Source organism: Myxocyprinus asiaticus, chromosome 13 (assembly GCF_019703515.2).
Source record: "Myxocyprinus asiaticus isolate MX2 ecotype Aquarium Trade chromosome 13, UBuf_Myxa_2, whole genome shotgun sequence".
NCBI lineage: Eukaryota > Metazoa > Chordata > Actinopteri > Cypriniformes > Catostomidae > Myxocyprinus > Myxocyprinus asiaticus.
The window spans coordinates 38,676,916-38,691,161 of NC_059356.1; the positions used below are offsets into that span (position 1 = coordinate 38,676,916).

General features: G+C 38.8%; 1 protein-coding gene across 1 annotated transcript in view; it reads left to right on the forward strand.

Moving 5' to 3' along the window:
- LOC127450521 (corticotropin-releasing factor receptor 1-like) overlaps positions 1–14,246 on the forward strand; it is a 265,090-nt gene that overhangs the window by 94,037 nt on the left and 156,807 nt on the right. Inside the window, exon 3 of the mRNA XM_051714734.1 lies at positions 12,785–12,835. Coding sequence (XP_051570694.1) covers positions 12,785–12,835 — 51 coding nt within the window. The remainder of the gene's footprint in view (positions 1–12,784; positions 12,836–14,246) is intronic.

Genomic DNA, 14,246 nt, shown 5'->3' on the forward strand with positions numbered 1-14,246 from the left:
GATGGGTTTTGTTGTCTATTTTTCCATCTTGGTGAATGACATGATGACACTGTAAAAGGCACCACACTGAGTGTAAAACTGAATGACTGATAATTAAGATGCTTATCCTCCACAAAGCTGGGTAGGCTAAAGAGTCTGGCTATAGAGTTTTACATGCAATTAGTAGTGCACATAAAAATGACTTTTTTTTCTAACATTAACACAAATCTGATTACAGTGTCATAATGAGTATGAAATATTAACACTAATTATGCTGATGATAAGATATCCGGAGTGGAGGTTCTCAGATTTCATCTGAGGTCATGTTCTGTTTAGGGATGTACGCTACAACTAAGTTTTGTAACCGACTAGTCAGCTAGTCTAAAGAGAAACCAACCTTCAGAAAATGGTAAAAAAAAAAAAAAGTGTGTTTATGCGACCCATTTAAAATACTTAATCTATTCCAAATCCGATGCTAAATTCTACTGAAAAGGGGCATTTATCTGCGAGGTGCTCGTCTTGAATTATGATCATTGTACATTAAATATAGAAAATGACATGCATTCACTGAAACAACATTAGTGAATATTTAACAGGCATATTTATTGAAAACAATTGAATGAATAGTGCAGGATCAATGGAGCAACCCAGCCTGTTCTAAACGGAATTCACCACGTAAAAGTTACTTAACATATTAAAACAGTCAGGACATTGTTGAAAATAATTAACAGGTAGACTAAGCCAAATGTATGAGAGAGAAAAGTTGTGCGTATTTCACTACGTGCAGTCGTGCATTAGCCATTGATCTAATATGACAGCTGTTCGGTAAAGAACGTCAACCAATAACAGTTACGATGTAAAAAAAAAAAAAAAAAAAAAAAAAAGGCCATAGGATAGAAAAAATAGGCACATGATGTAGCCTACAATAAACCTAATGTATTCTAAACATGATGTGCACACAGAATAAATAGTTATATATAAATATAGTTTAACATGTTCAGCAGTCGGCACCTTGTTGAAAATAACCTTCTTAATCAGCAGATTAAAAAATGACATACCTAGCCTGAAACAGTTATTTTCTAGGCTACTTACTCAAAAGCATAATTTTTTTGATGAGCAAAATTAACATGTCGACATGGTCCATTGAAAGATATGATTGACTCACCTTGACTACCCTGCACTTGAAAAATCCTGCTCAGTGGACAACGTACAAGCATGCACAGATTTAAAGAAGACTCAAATGTGAAAACATCCAGAAGGACTTTCAAATGTTTGGAAATCCGATTCCCGCACCACCAAAGTGATTTCATTACTACTTTTCTGAGTTTGCTTGTCTAGCGAGAGGACATTTTCCTGCACGCACCGCGAGTGAGAGAGGGAAGAAGCACACGCAGTCTGAGGTGAAATTAAACTCTGTATCTGCTCCAGATATCCTCTTTTTAAAATAATATTTGTATTATTAATTCTATTTAAAATATATAACATTAATATGACAGTAATTTAAGAGCAGCCTCTGTAAAAATATAAAGCCAAACTTAAATGTGTAGAAATTATGATCAGTTTAATGGGGGGAAATATTAACCGACTAGTAATTCCAGTGTCGACTAGCAGCATCAGAACCGTTTAGTCGACTAGTCTCGCACATCCCTAGTTCTGTTATTATGGTTGTTTGCACAGGCATTATGAAAGGTAATTTTGATATCAAAACATTCACAGATTCGAGCTTGTGTAAAGTTCAGGATACTTATAGGAAACCTGTGATTAGCTGTAACACAGAGCTAACTCAATGTAATTAACACCAAAGTATCAAGTGCCCATTCAACAATTGACACGTAGTCATGGTAATGATGTACACAAGTTTGCAGTTGCTTGTGTTGTTAGATGGATTTTTTCCCCTCTGTATGATGGCTGTGGGGGGTTTCACACAATATGTACAATCAATCATGCAACATGTGATAAAGCTCTCACTATGTGTTCATGAGAAAATATCTCTTAGTCGAGTTATGGCTCTGAGTCTGTGCAGTTTCTAAAGAAGAATGAGTCATTTCCAACTGTGCCCAATATCTCCCTACATTATAGGTCTAACATAGAATTTTCTCTGCTTAAAGGAATAGTTATATTATAAAATATAATTTCTGTCATCATTCATGTTATTTTTATCATTCCAAACCTATATGACATTTTTCTTCAGTGGAAAACAAAAGGTGAATTTTTAAGAATATCCTGGACCATTTTTTTCCATATCATGAGAGTGAATGAGAACTGGAGCTATGAAGCTCCAAAAGGTACAAAAGGCGCCATAAAAGTAAATGAATCAGTTGATCCTGTTTGCAAACATGATTCTTTCAAGAAACGGACTGATTTGGTTCTCAAATTCAGCTGACTGATTAATTTATGACTGCTACGGTTAACAGATCATTAGAAGATTATCAGTATATTAGCATGTAGCGGAACGACCCGCCAGTCCCTCTCATCATCGTTGCTCCACCTTTTAGGACCGTCCTTCAGCCAGGCTCACAACAGGAGTGGGCAGGATGTAGGAGAAGTGCAACATAATGAGCTGCCACTCATTATGTTGCCCTTGGGTAGACAAGCCGCCACAGAAGCCGTCTTCCTTGTGCCACAGACCATGGAGGGGAGAGCGTTGTGGCCGCTGAACCCCACCCATGTCCTAGACCAATACTTTGGACACTCCCCATACTTCACAAAGCCCCGTCTAGCCACAAGGATACCAGATTCTCCATTATTGTGGACACATTCCCAAATTAACACTCTAATTCCCCCTTTCTGGACATTTTCTGTTTATTATTATTTTAAATAAACACCCCTCTGCAGCCTGATGCCACACTCACTGTGTCTGTCTCTTGTTTAAACCGCCACAGTGGTGGAGAATGTGGGCACTTTTGTGAGCAGAGGCCACGCAGTTGGTCACCAGCAGTGATGTCACTCGCCCTCTCATTCGTGGTTTAGATGGAAAGCCAGGAGTGGAGAATCTACAGGTATGGCCTCCAAACCGCCAAAAGGGTAAGTGGCACTTATTAAGCATTTATCCTGCGGTTGGTTGAGGCTGTCTTGTTTAACCCGTGTTTTCTCTGTTTCGGCCTGGGTGCGAGCGAGGGGGTGATCTGGCCTGGTGCAGTATCTCCTATATGCCCACTCCAACGGTAGGGGCCTGGTTGAGTAAGTAGAATTCCTGTGTTTGGTGGCTAAAGAGTGTGCACCTCCGGCTCCGAACTCCATGTTTGTATAAGAGCATTGGGAGGAGGTGCTGCCGGGGCAGAACATCCTTCCCCTCCCTCTCGTCATAGTTGCCCAGCCTCTTAGGGCCGTCCTTCAGCCAGGCTCAAAACAGGAGTGAGCAGGAGGGAGGAGAGGTGCAACTTAATGAGCCTCGTTTGGGCAGTGGGTGAAGAGGCACACCTGATGCGAGTGAAGCCTCATCACCACTGCCATTAAAACACAGATTGTGTCTCTCCTCGGGAAGCCGGATTCTGTCTCCTTGTGTGCACACACTGGTGGACCCGCTCCCTCGGCATGGTTTGGATGAGTTGCCGGGGAGTACTGTATGCATCACTGCTGGCAGGCATGGATGCCGGGCCACCACAACCCCAACACTCGCCGCAGTCCTTGGGTAGAAAGGCCACCACAGAGGATGCCAACCCTCCTGCCACTGAACATGAAGGGGAGCGCGTCGCGGCCTCCGGACCCCGCCCTCACCCTGGACCATTTCTTTGTTTGTTGATGTTTGGGTTGTTTGTTGCGATAGCGGTTGTTGTTTGTGTGGACTTTTCAGATGGTCCCTTATCACATCCGCCACAGTATTAGGACGTTTTAGCACAGTAGGCAACATGATTTCGCCATGATGCCATCTGACCAGGTTAAAATATGGGACAAATCACGTCCTGTATTGAATCAGTACTTTTCATCTTTAAATATTGGATGATCCCATACTTTACTACAGGAAGGGTGGCAACCCAACACTACACAGGGAAATGTGACGTAGATGTAATAAAACCATACAAATAAAACACAAATTCTAATTTTAAGATATGAATAGTTAAAATTAAAGACTCAAGTAATTTTTTAAATAGTCACAATATTCCTTTTTGTCGAGTCAAGTCTGAAGTCATTTCATGTCGAGTCTGGAGTCGAGTCTGAAGTCTATTAAAATGCGACCTGAGTGCGACTCGAGTCTGAGTATCTAACTCGAGTTCCCATCTCTGGCTTAGTTATGCTAACTGTCATGATTCACTGTTGTTTTGCCTTGTGTTTTGCCCCAGCATCTATTTCCCCCGGACTACACTTCCCATAATTCCCTGCCCTCATCACTGCCAGCTGTTCCCTATTGTTCTCACCTATGTTTCATTCACTCATTAACCCCTGTGTATATAATGCCCTGATTTCTACCCAGTCGTTGTCAGTTGTTATGTGTTTTGCTCCTGTGTTATGTATGTTTGTTTTAATTCCCTGTTCCTAGTCTTTCCATGTTCCAGTGTTTACCCTGTTTTTGTACTTTGTCTATTTTTCATTAAAATTAAGCTGCATCTAGATCCTGCTCTCGTGACTTCCTTCAACATTATAGAACAACTGACCAAGATGGACCTAGCGGCTTTATCCAGTTGAGCCAGGCGGACTTACCCATTAAGGAATATAAGGGATTTGCCGGAGACAGGAGACTACAATTGGGAGGAATACGTGAGTTTAACACTAGACACTCTCGGTTCAGAGGATCCTCATCTCCCTACCCTGAACCTGGCTTCCAAGCCTCCCACGCCTGAATCTGCTCCACGCTATGTCACACCCAAGTCTGAATCTGCTCCACACCATGTCACAGCCACGCCTGAGTCTGCTCCCCGCCATGTCACAGCCACGCCTGAGTCTGCTCCCCGCCATGTCACAGCCACGCCTGAGTCTGCTCCACGCCATGTCACAGCCACGCCTGTGTCTGCTCCACGTCATATCACAGCCACGCCTGTGTCTGCTCCACGCCATGTCACAGCCACGCCTGTGTCTGCTCCATGCCATGTCACAGCCACGCCTGTGTCTGCTCCACGCCATGTCACAGCCACGCCTGAGTCTGCTCCACGCCATGTCAAAGCCAAGTCTGAGTCTGCTCCACGTCATGTCACAGCCAAGCCTTCCACGACTCCTTGCTCCAAGCCTCCTGTGGCCCCTGTCTCGAAGCCTTCCAAGGCCCCTGTCTCCAAGTTGAATGATCTGCCATTGATGTCGGTGCGTAGGGCCATGAAGACCCTACCTCACAAATTGTCAGCGTCCAAGACTGCCACGGCCAGCGAGCCAGCACCCACGCCTGCCAAGTCTCTTCCCGTATACACGACCATGGAGGTCGTTTCTGATTCTCTGCCCATGTTCACGACCACGGAGGTCGTTCCCAAGTCTCTGCCCATGCCCACGACCACGGAGGTCGTTCCCAAGTCTCTTCTTGTGTACATGACCACGGAGGTTGTTTCCAAGTCTCTGCCTATATTCACGATCATGGAGGTCATTCCCGAGTCTCTGCCAGTGTTCACGACCACAGAGGTCGTTCCCGAGTCTCTCCTCATGCTCAGGACCACAGAGGTCGTCCCCGAGTCTCAGCCAGTGTTTACGACCACAGAGGTCATTCCCGAGTCTCTGCCAGTGTTCATGACCACAGAGGTCGTTCCCAAGTCTCTGCCCATGCCCATGACCACAGAACTCATTCCCTAGTCTCTTCCCATGTTCGTGGTTCCCTAGTCTCTTCCAGGTCGTTTCCCAGTCATCCAGGACTCTTTGTCTCAAGCCTCCCATGGCTCTGCCTTCCACGACTTTGCCCCTCGAGCCTGCCACGGCTCTGCCATATATGGCTTTGCCCCTCGAGCCTGCCACGGCTCTGCCATATATGGCTTTGCCCCTCGAGTCTGCCACGGCTCTGCCATATATGGCTTTGCCCCTTGAGCCTGCCATGGCTCTGCCATATACGGCTTAGCCCCTCAAGCCTCCCACGGCTCTGCCTTCCACGGCTTCACCCCTTGAGCCTCCCACAGCTCCATCTACCATGGCTTCACCCCTCAAGCCTCCTACAGCTCCGCCTAAATATGGCTCCGCCCTGAGAGTCTTCCACGGCTCCATTCTCTAGTCTGCGGCCACCTCCCAGGCCTCCTGACCCTATCTTGACCCTGTGGTCGCCACCCAGGACTCCTGAAACTCTTTCAGCCCTGTGGCCGCCAACTAGGCCTCCTGATCCAGTCCCTACCCTGAGGTGGTCTCCTTGGTCTCAGTGATTCACTGTTGTTTTGCCTTGTGTTTTGCCCCTGTCATCTGTTTCCCCTGGACTACACTTCCCATAATTCCCTGCCCTCATCACTGCCAGCTGTTCCCTATTGTTCTCACCTGTGTTTCATTTACTCATTAACCCCTGTGTATATAATGCCCTGATTTCTACCCAGTCGTTGTCAGTTGTTATGTGTTTTGCTCCTGTGTTATGTACGTTTGTTTTAGTTCCCTGTTCCTAGTCTTTCCATGTTCCAGTGTTTACCCTGTTTTTGTACTTTGTCTATTTTTATTAAATTAAGCTGCATCTAGATCCTGCTCTCGTGACTTCCTTCAGCATTACACTAACATGCTATAACATGCACCTATTACCATCTTTATTTCGTAAATAGAATCCATGTTCAATCATAAGATTTCAGATGTCCTTTTCTAGTCTCTGAAAAAAAAAAGATATATCAGAGTCTTGGGAAAAGTTTCACAAAATTGTTGGAGTTCATCCTCAGTTTTGAAAAAAAAAACAAGAACAGACTTGTGGCTTTAGCACTATTGTAGTTCTAGGCTTTATTAAGATATTTTTAGATAAAAATATGTTATGATAATAAATTCCTGATAACATTTCAATAAATCTAAGCTGTTCTTACTGTTTTTCTTTATTTAATTTTGTAACACTTTATAATAACGACATGGTATAAAGTATTTGTAAGGCATTAATTTTATTATTAGTTATAGTCAATATATCATTTATAAATTATTGATCCTACATTAATAAGCTACATACAAATAGTTTGTTATTTGTTTGTATTCACTGTAGCAAATAATTTATTATCATTTAATAAGTTCATTTATAGGCAGTTTGATAATGTTTTTTTTTAACATGAACAAGGCATGAATTCATAGTAAATAAATAAATAATATATGTAATTAACTGGATTTACATTTTAAATGTAATTAATGTATTTGTTACTGTTTTAGTAACACTATTACATATATTTTAGTACAATTATTACTTAATATATAGGTCGAAATAAAGCACTGACTAATTGCTAACTAAACATTTTGCATGACCTAATCTAAAGTGAGAAATCTATAAGCCTAATTAAACATTTATTAATGATCCATTACTCTGAAAACTTGGCCGTGAAATAACCATCTCCACAGCATCTCAATCGCAAAGCTCAAAACAGACACTAAACTTAAAAAAAAAAAAAAAAAAAAAACACACACACACAAAAGTACAGGAATAATAGTGAGAGAGGAAAATCCACAGTTTATTAAAAGAGATCCTCTAATTGCTCAAATTTCACTTTAGCATGTTCCATCCTAATAAGCTTTATAAGCAGACTTATTCTCATTATTGCCAATTAAAACGACTGATTAATTCAGTTTCACCAGTGGACCTACTATAAATATTTCAGTAAATGTAATCCGATTCCAGAAGGAAAGTCCAAAAATCCCGCAACAGTCTGTGCACACGCTCTGGAAAAAGCCAGCACGTCACCACTTGACAGTCACATGACAGTGATGAAATGGCAAAAAAATGTAAATAAATAAAAAATAGGAAAGAGCATGTAACGTAATATTATTGACTTTAAATGATATTTTGCCAATTCAGTGCCTATTACACTTCATTAGTAAAAATGTCCTTACTATGCTGCTGAAGTGTGCAAGCGACGTTGTCACGCCGTACATGCTACTTTTCTCAGCGCTGAGCCGGATGGAACAAAAACAGTAGTTTGTGGTTACTGAATAGGTTATTTTATGTAATAATTTTCCAGAGATTGCAGGGGCGGATTTGTATCTAAGGGACAAAACAAGCACAGTATTTAATGTACAAATGTCTGCAGTATGACAAAAATGTCCTAATATTTGAATGCTGATCAACAAAGAATTCAGCTTTCAGGATTTAGGCCGGGAGGCGCTCCTTTCAGGAAGGCACATTTGTCTCTCATAGAAAACCATTTTTAGTTAAATCACCAATTTGATGACAAGTTTCAATGAGCTAAATTAGATATTCAATACATCAACTTTTTATTATTATTATTTTTTTCTCCCTTTTTCTCCCAATGTGGAATGTCCAATTCCCATTACTAAGTAGGTCCTCGTGGTGGCCCGGTTACTCACCTCAATCCGGGTGGTGGAGGACAAGTCACAGTTGCCTCCGCTTCTGAGACAGTCAATCCACACATCTTATCACATGGCTCGTTGTGCATGACACCGCGGAGACTCCCCGCATGTGGAGGCTTATGCTTCTCTCCGCAATCCATGCACAACTTACCATGAGCCCCATTGAGTGCGAGAACCACTAATCGCGATCACGAGGAGGTTACCCCATGTGACTCTACCCTCCCTAGCAACTGGGCCAATTTTGTTGCTTAGGAGACCTGGCTGGAGTCACTCAGCACCTCAAAGAAAAAGCAAATGTTTAAGTTTGCAAGGCATAAAAAAATAGGACCCGATGAAATATTTTTTTCCTAATTCTGTTATTCAGAATTAGGTTCTCAAATGAAATTATTTTATCAAATAATGTGCTTCAGTAACATCATGGCTGAATTTAAAACAATTATTTTTTTGTCAAATAACGTGAGCACAACAGAGAATCACTGAATAAATTAAAAACTTACAGTAAATTCAGTACAACAGAACACTTTCTTGTGAAATTTGATTAAATATAATTATTCCTGATATAATAGTAGTAATAATAATATTTATACTACTGCCATTACTACTACTACTAATTGTTATTATTATTATTATTAAAATTAATATACAATTTTACTATGAAGTAATAATATATTTTTTGTCATAATTTATTCAATTTCACGTGTCCATTTAAACCTAACTTTTATTTGTATGAATCACTGTGTCAGTTTCTGTGTCTGTTTGATGGAAGTTTCATACTTCTGGATAAGCAGTTCGCTACATGGTCATTTGATTGTTACACTGTAAGAGGCTGCAATTTCATTAAATAAATAATCTGGAATGTGCTGCACGTATTTAATACGATTTTCGCTTACTGTAATCTAATACACAGATTAGAGAAGTCATAATGTGATGTTTTTAGTGGGTCAGTGCCTTCACAGATCACTTTGAAGGATGCAACACAAGAGAACTGGATATTTCTTAAATTAAATCGTAGGCTGCTGTGGTTTAATATGACTAGGACACATGTACAACACATTTACAAGATCAATGGAAGATTTAGTGACAACACAGTACTGGCCTGAACAGGTGAAACTCTCTCACTGGCCCCGGGCCAGCTGGTCATCCTTACTGTTAAACCATGTTAATAAATGTTTAATTAGGCATATGTAGTTCTCACTTTAGATTAGGCCTCACAAAATGCTTAGCTAGTCATTAGTAATTGCTTTATTAAGACCTTTATTAAGCATTAATTGATTTAATAGTAAGTGTTCCTAAAACATTAATAAACGGATAAAGCAGAAATGTGTATCCGATTCATTACATATTTAATATCTTTATTAACTATGAATTTATGCTTTCTTAATGTTCTCATAAACACTTTTTTTAACACTCGTTTGCATCAACTAAAATACATCAGTTAGGTATGATTAACAAGTTGTTTGCTAAAGATAAAAAAAATAAAATAAATAATAATAATAATAAAAAAAAAATAAAAAAACATTATCAAACTGCCTATAAATGAACTTATTAAACAATAATAAATCATTTGTTAAAGTGAAAAGAAATAACATACTATTTATATGTAGCTTATTAATGCATTAATAATGTAGGAACAATAATTTATAAATGATCAATTAAATATAAACTAATGCTTTACAAATACTTTAAACCATGTAGTTATTATAAAGAGTTACTATTCATTTTGACATCTGGACAACAAACTCCCACGTGTATTCTTTCAAAAGAGATAACAATTGGGCCACAAGTGGGACAAAGGAATTACACAATATAGAAACATCACTTTAAATGTTAATATTTTAACATGAATGTATTTAGGCTTTGCACCATATAAATAGTTTACAAGTTTATTTTTATGCATTTTACTAACCCTATACATTTATACATTTTACTTAGACTTCTTTTATTCATGAAACATGTGCTCTGTGCTTTTATGCAAAAAGAATATTTCCTTTGTAAGTTATGTAAGGGAGCTCAAGTAAGATTTTTTTGCACAAGCGAACTCAAAATAAATCACAGAAAAGGCTAAACATGGTACTGTGAATAAATTGTTTATATATTCTCACACATGCATGCACACACTCTCCCTTTCTCTCACACTGACAAATATATCTGCACACAAACATTTCTGTTTGTCCACACTGTGAACTGCGTGTGGCCTTGGCTTTGTTCCACCACTCGATTAAGTTTTTAGACCCTGCACTGATATCACATGTAGTTTGAACTCAGACAGCAAACTACACAGTAGGGGTTGCACGTCTTGTTTTTGGTTCTCAGCTCAGGACTGCGTTATGAGGATATGTATTCAATAACTCTTCAATAACTTAAAATACTCTTACATAACTCACATAAGTCATGATTTTGAAACCCAAACTATAAACAGGGATTTTCGAGTAGATCACAGCCAAGAATGGATACTGTGTCCTGAGAGTGATGTCAAGGAGCTTTTATCAAGCACATCGAGATCAAATTTGGTTATCTCACACATCTCCTGAGAGTCATGATATTCTCATAATATCTGTAAACTAAATACAAACAAGGCTGTCAGGATGAATTGCATTTGAAGGAACAACAGTGGGCCTCATTGCGTAGCCAAATTAACAAACCTCATCTATTGGGTGGATCCTCATTTTCGAATTAACGTGTTTATTGCACGGTTCTGAGAATACATTGTTTTGGAGTGTTTCCATTTCTTAAAAAAACATGAAAGCACAGCTGCTATTATCCATTATGAATGATTCAAACAGGCCTATACACTAGTTTATTTTGGGGCTGGAGGATGGGCAGACACAGTGACATGCTAGCTTAGGATTTTATGTGTTTTGCTCATATGGAGCCAGACGAACTCACCATCACTTTTGTGAGCAAGAAGATTAATAGATGTGTGCTTGTTTTATCTCACTGAACAGCAGTCAGGAGGGAGAATAGAGAAACAAATTCAACCATGATGTGATAGGCAAAAGGAGGCCTTGTCAACACAAATCTCTACAGTAGAGATTCAAATGTTTAATAAATGCAATTTGCGGACAAACAGACGAAAGTGGAAAGTTAAGTTGGATTTTTGTTTCTTATTCTGTTTGTTTTGTTTGTTTAAATCTACTTTAGACATCTAAAATTATCGAAGAAAGGCTTTGCAAATCATATAATTTTCGTAGAAAAACAAACACAAAACAACAATGATAAATTGCCTTCAGTGGCATCAATCACATCCGTGCTGAAAAGACTAGCTTAGACCAGCATACATTTCCATTAAATATTATCACTTAAAACTGTTGCCACAAAGTTGAAAGCACACAGTTGTCTAGATTTAGGATGTCATTGTGTGCCATAGCATTAGGAATGCATAAAGTTAATTAGAAGGAGATTTCCTTATACTTTTGGTCATGTAGTGAATGCTGTTTTGAAGCTGTGCTGGTCTTTTCAACAGGGATTATATCTTTGCCTTTAGTAAATACAGTACAAACTGAAACGAAATAATCAAACTCCAGACATCAGGTCGAAAGCACAGAGAACCCCTGCGTTTGTTTTGGTTTCTTTCAATACAATCATGCTTTGACCTGCTGATCTTAGATGATAGACTTCAGAGAGGATGTGGTCATGGGAGCTTATCAGGAATATTATTAAAAACAGCCCTGCACTGCAAGTTCAACTTTTTGTCTTCCCTGTTTTATTTACATAGATAGTATCGATGGGCTTTGATCCATTGTCAGTGAGAAACCGAAGGAAATGTGTGCCGTAAATTAAATCTGAAGGCAGGTTCTGGTGAGATGAATGCAGGAGTGAGGGTGGGAGTGTTTGTAAATGTGACACACTCCACAAGAACTGCCATCATCCACCAGTCATTGTACACTATAAAGGTGTTGTGTTATATTAGACCCGAAAGGTCCACAGTAGTAGGCCATAAATTTATTTCTGCATAGAAGACATTGATTGATTAAGCTTAGCTTATTTTTAGCAAATTTTTTTGCCACAATTAATTGTTTATTTTTCTATCCCATCTTAATTTGTAGAGACAACTACAAGTAAGCCATTTTTAGGTTAAAATCCCCATAAAGTGAAAACACTGTGGCTCTGTGGCAAAATATTGCTCTGTTTGTTTGCGCATACCAACTATCCAGACAAATCAACATGGACTTAACCAATGTTCCAATGGTAGTGTTCTGGAAACTTTTTCGAAAACAAGTTCGAAAGCAAGAAATATATATATATAAAAAAAAAAAAATCCATTCCATATGGCAATTCTAGCTGCACTTAAGAACACTTAAAAATAATAATAATAGTAATAATAAAAATGAACAAAATTAATAAAAATGCACTTCAGAAAAGACGTACTTTAAGATTAATAAATAAGTTGTTCCTTTTTTTTTTCCTTTTTTTTTTTTTTTTTTCCTAGCTCGAACTTTGATCCTGTGGAATCTGACGTCCAGTCCCACAAACTCAACAGGTAAGTGTACATCTAAAGTCTTTATAATATAAATTTGTAAACATGGAAAATGCAAACAGAGACAACACATGTTATTACTGCCAGTGGTTTTGACAGTGGAAATTGCAAGAAAATATTCCATTTCTGATTGAAATAACAAATCCAGTATTGAAGATTAAACTTCACAATTAATTCTAATTATGCATATATGAACGATCCACAATGGTCACAACAGTCTTAACAAATGCTTTAGTATTTGCTTGCAATTAATTTGTAATCTTTTACAGTTGTCACAACAGGAAAAATACAAAATCAGACGTTTTAATTCTGATACAGTTTCAAAGAAATAAAGACTATTTCTCATTTTGCTGGAATGTGCAATGTTTACACCATTCTACAACCTCTCAGAAGTGAAATCAGAGATGACAATTGCAAAAGCAGTAAGCAATCTTCTTTAACTGTGTGTACACGTGAATCATTTTATCATGGAATCAGTAATTTATTTTCCTTTAACAGACTGATCTCACAGTGAAATCGGAAACAGTAGATTGACTTTTCTTAGCTAAAATTGGTCTGTGCTTACCAAAGTTCGAAACACTGCCCCCAGTGGCCAAAGCGGTAAGTGTGATTTGGTGTATGTGCAAAAGCAAGTTTTGAAGCAAGTTGTTTTTAGCTGTACAGGCAGTAATACAATGAAGATGACCATCAGACCTAACCATCATTGGAGAAAAAAAGGGAAAAATTCAACCTCCAAATCACGCCTTCCTAATTCGAATGCGATCACTTACTAGTTTCAATGCAGTATCTGAACCCGAGTCTCCCACACTGCTGACAGGGGAAGGTAAACATGCTGGAGCCGATGCAAACATGTCTGATAGGAAATGCTGCTTGTCAGTGAGTCTGCATAATGTGGCCGATCCTAGGATACCAGAAGTATCGGAAACAAAATGCAGACCTCCCATGTGATCATGTTGCCCTTAAAATGAAGACAAAATTTGAAACCTCTTACTCCCCATGCACTCCATCAAAAGGTCAATCATATGCTGGGAATGATTTGTCAGAAGTATCTACAATAAATGTCAAAACGTCTTGTTTTTTGTCTGTTCTATAAATAGAAAATATATGCATGGAAGTCATATTCAATCTGCAAAACACAAGACCAAATTTGAAGTGGAAAAATCACAATTCCGTTTGAAGTATTATGATGAAATCAGTGCATTTAAAATGCTCCCAGTATGAAAGGGTTGCTTAATCGATCTAAAAAACACAGGCACATATCATATCAGATGATTTATAAAAAGCAAAAAATAATATATATATATATATATATCCTGAATGCAGTGGATTAAGAGATAAATGTGAAAGTCTCCAAGCAGGATTAAGGATCCTTTAAAACACTTTTTTAAAACACTTTTTTAACATTCGCCAGGAT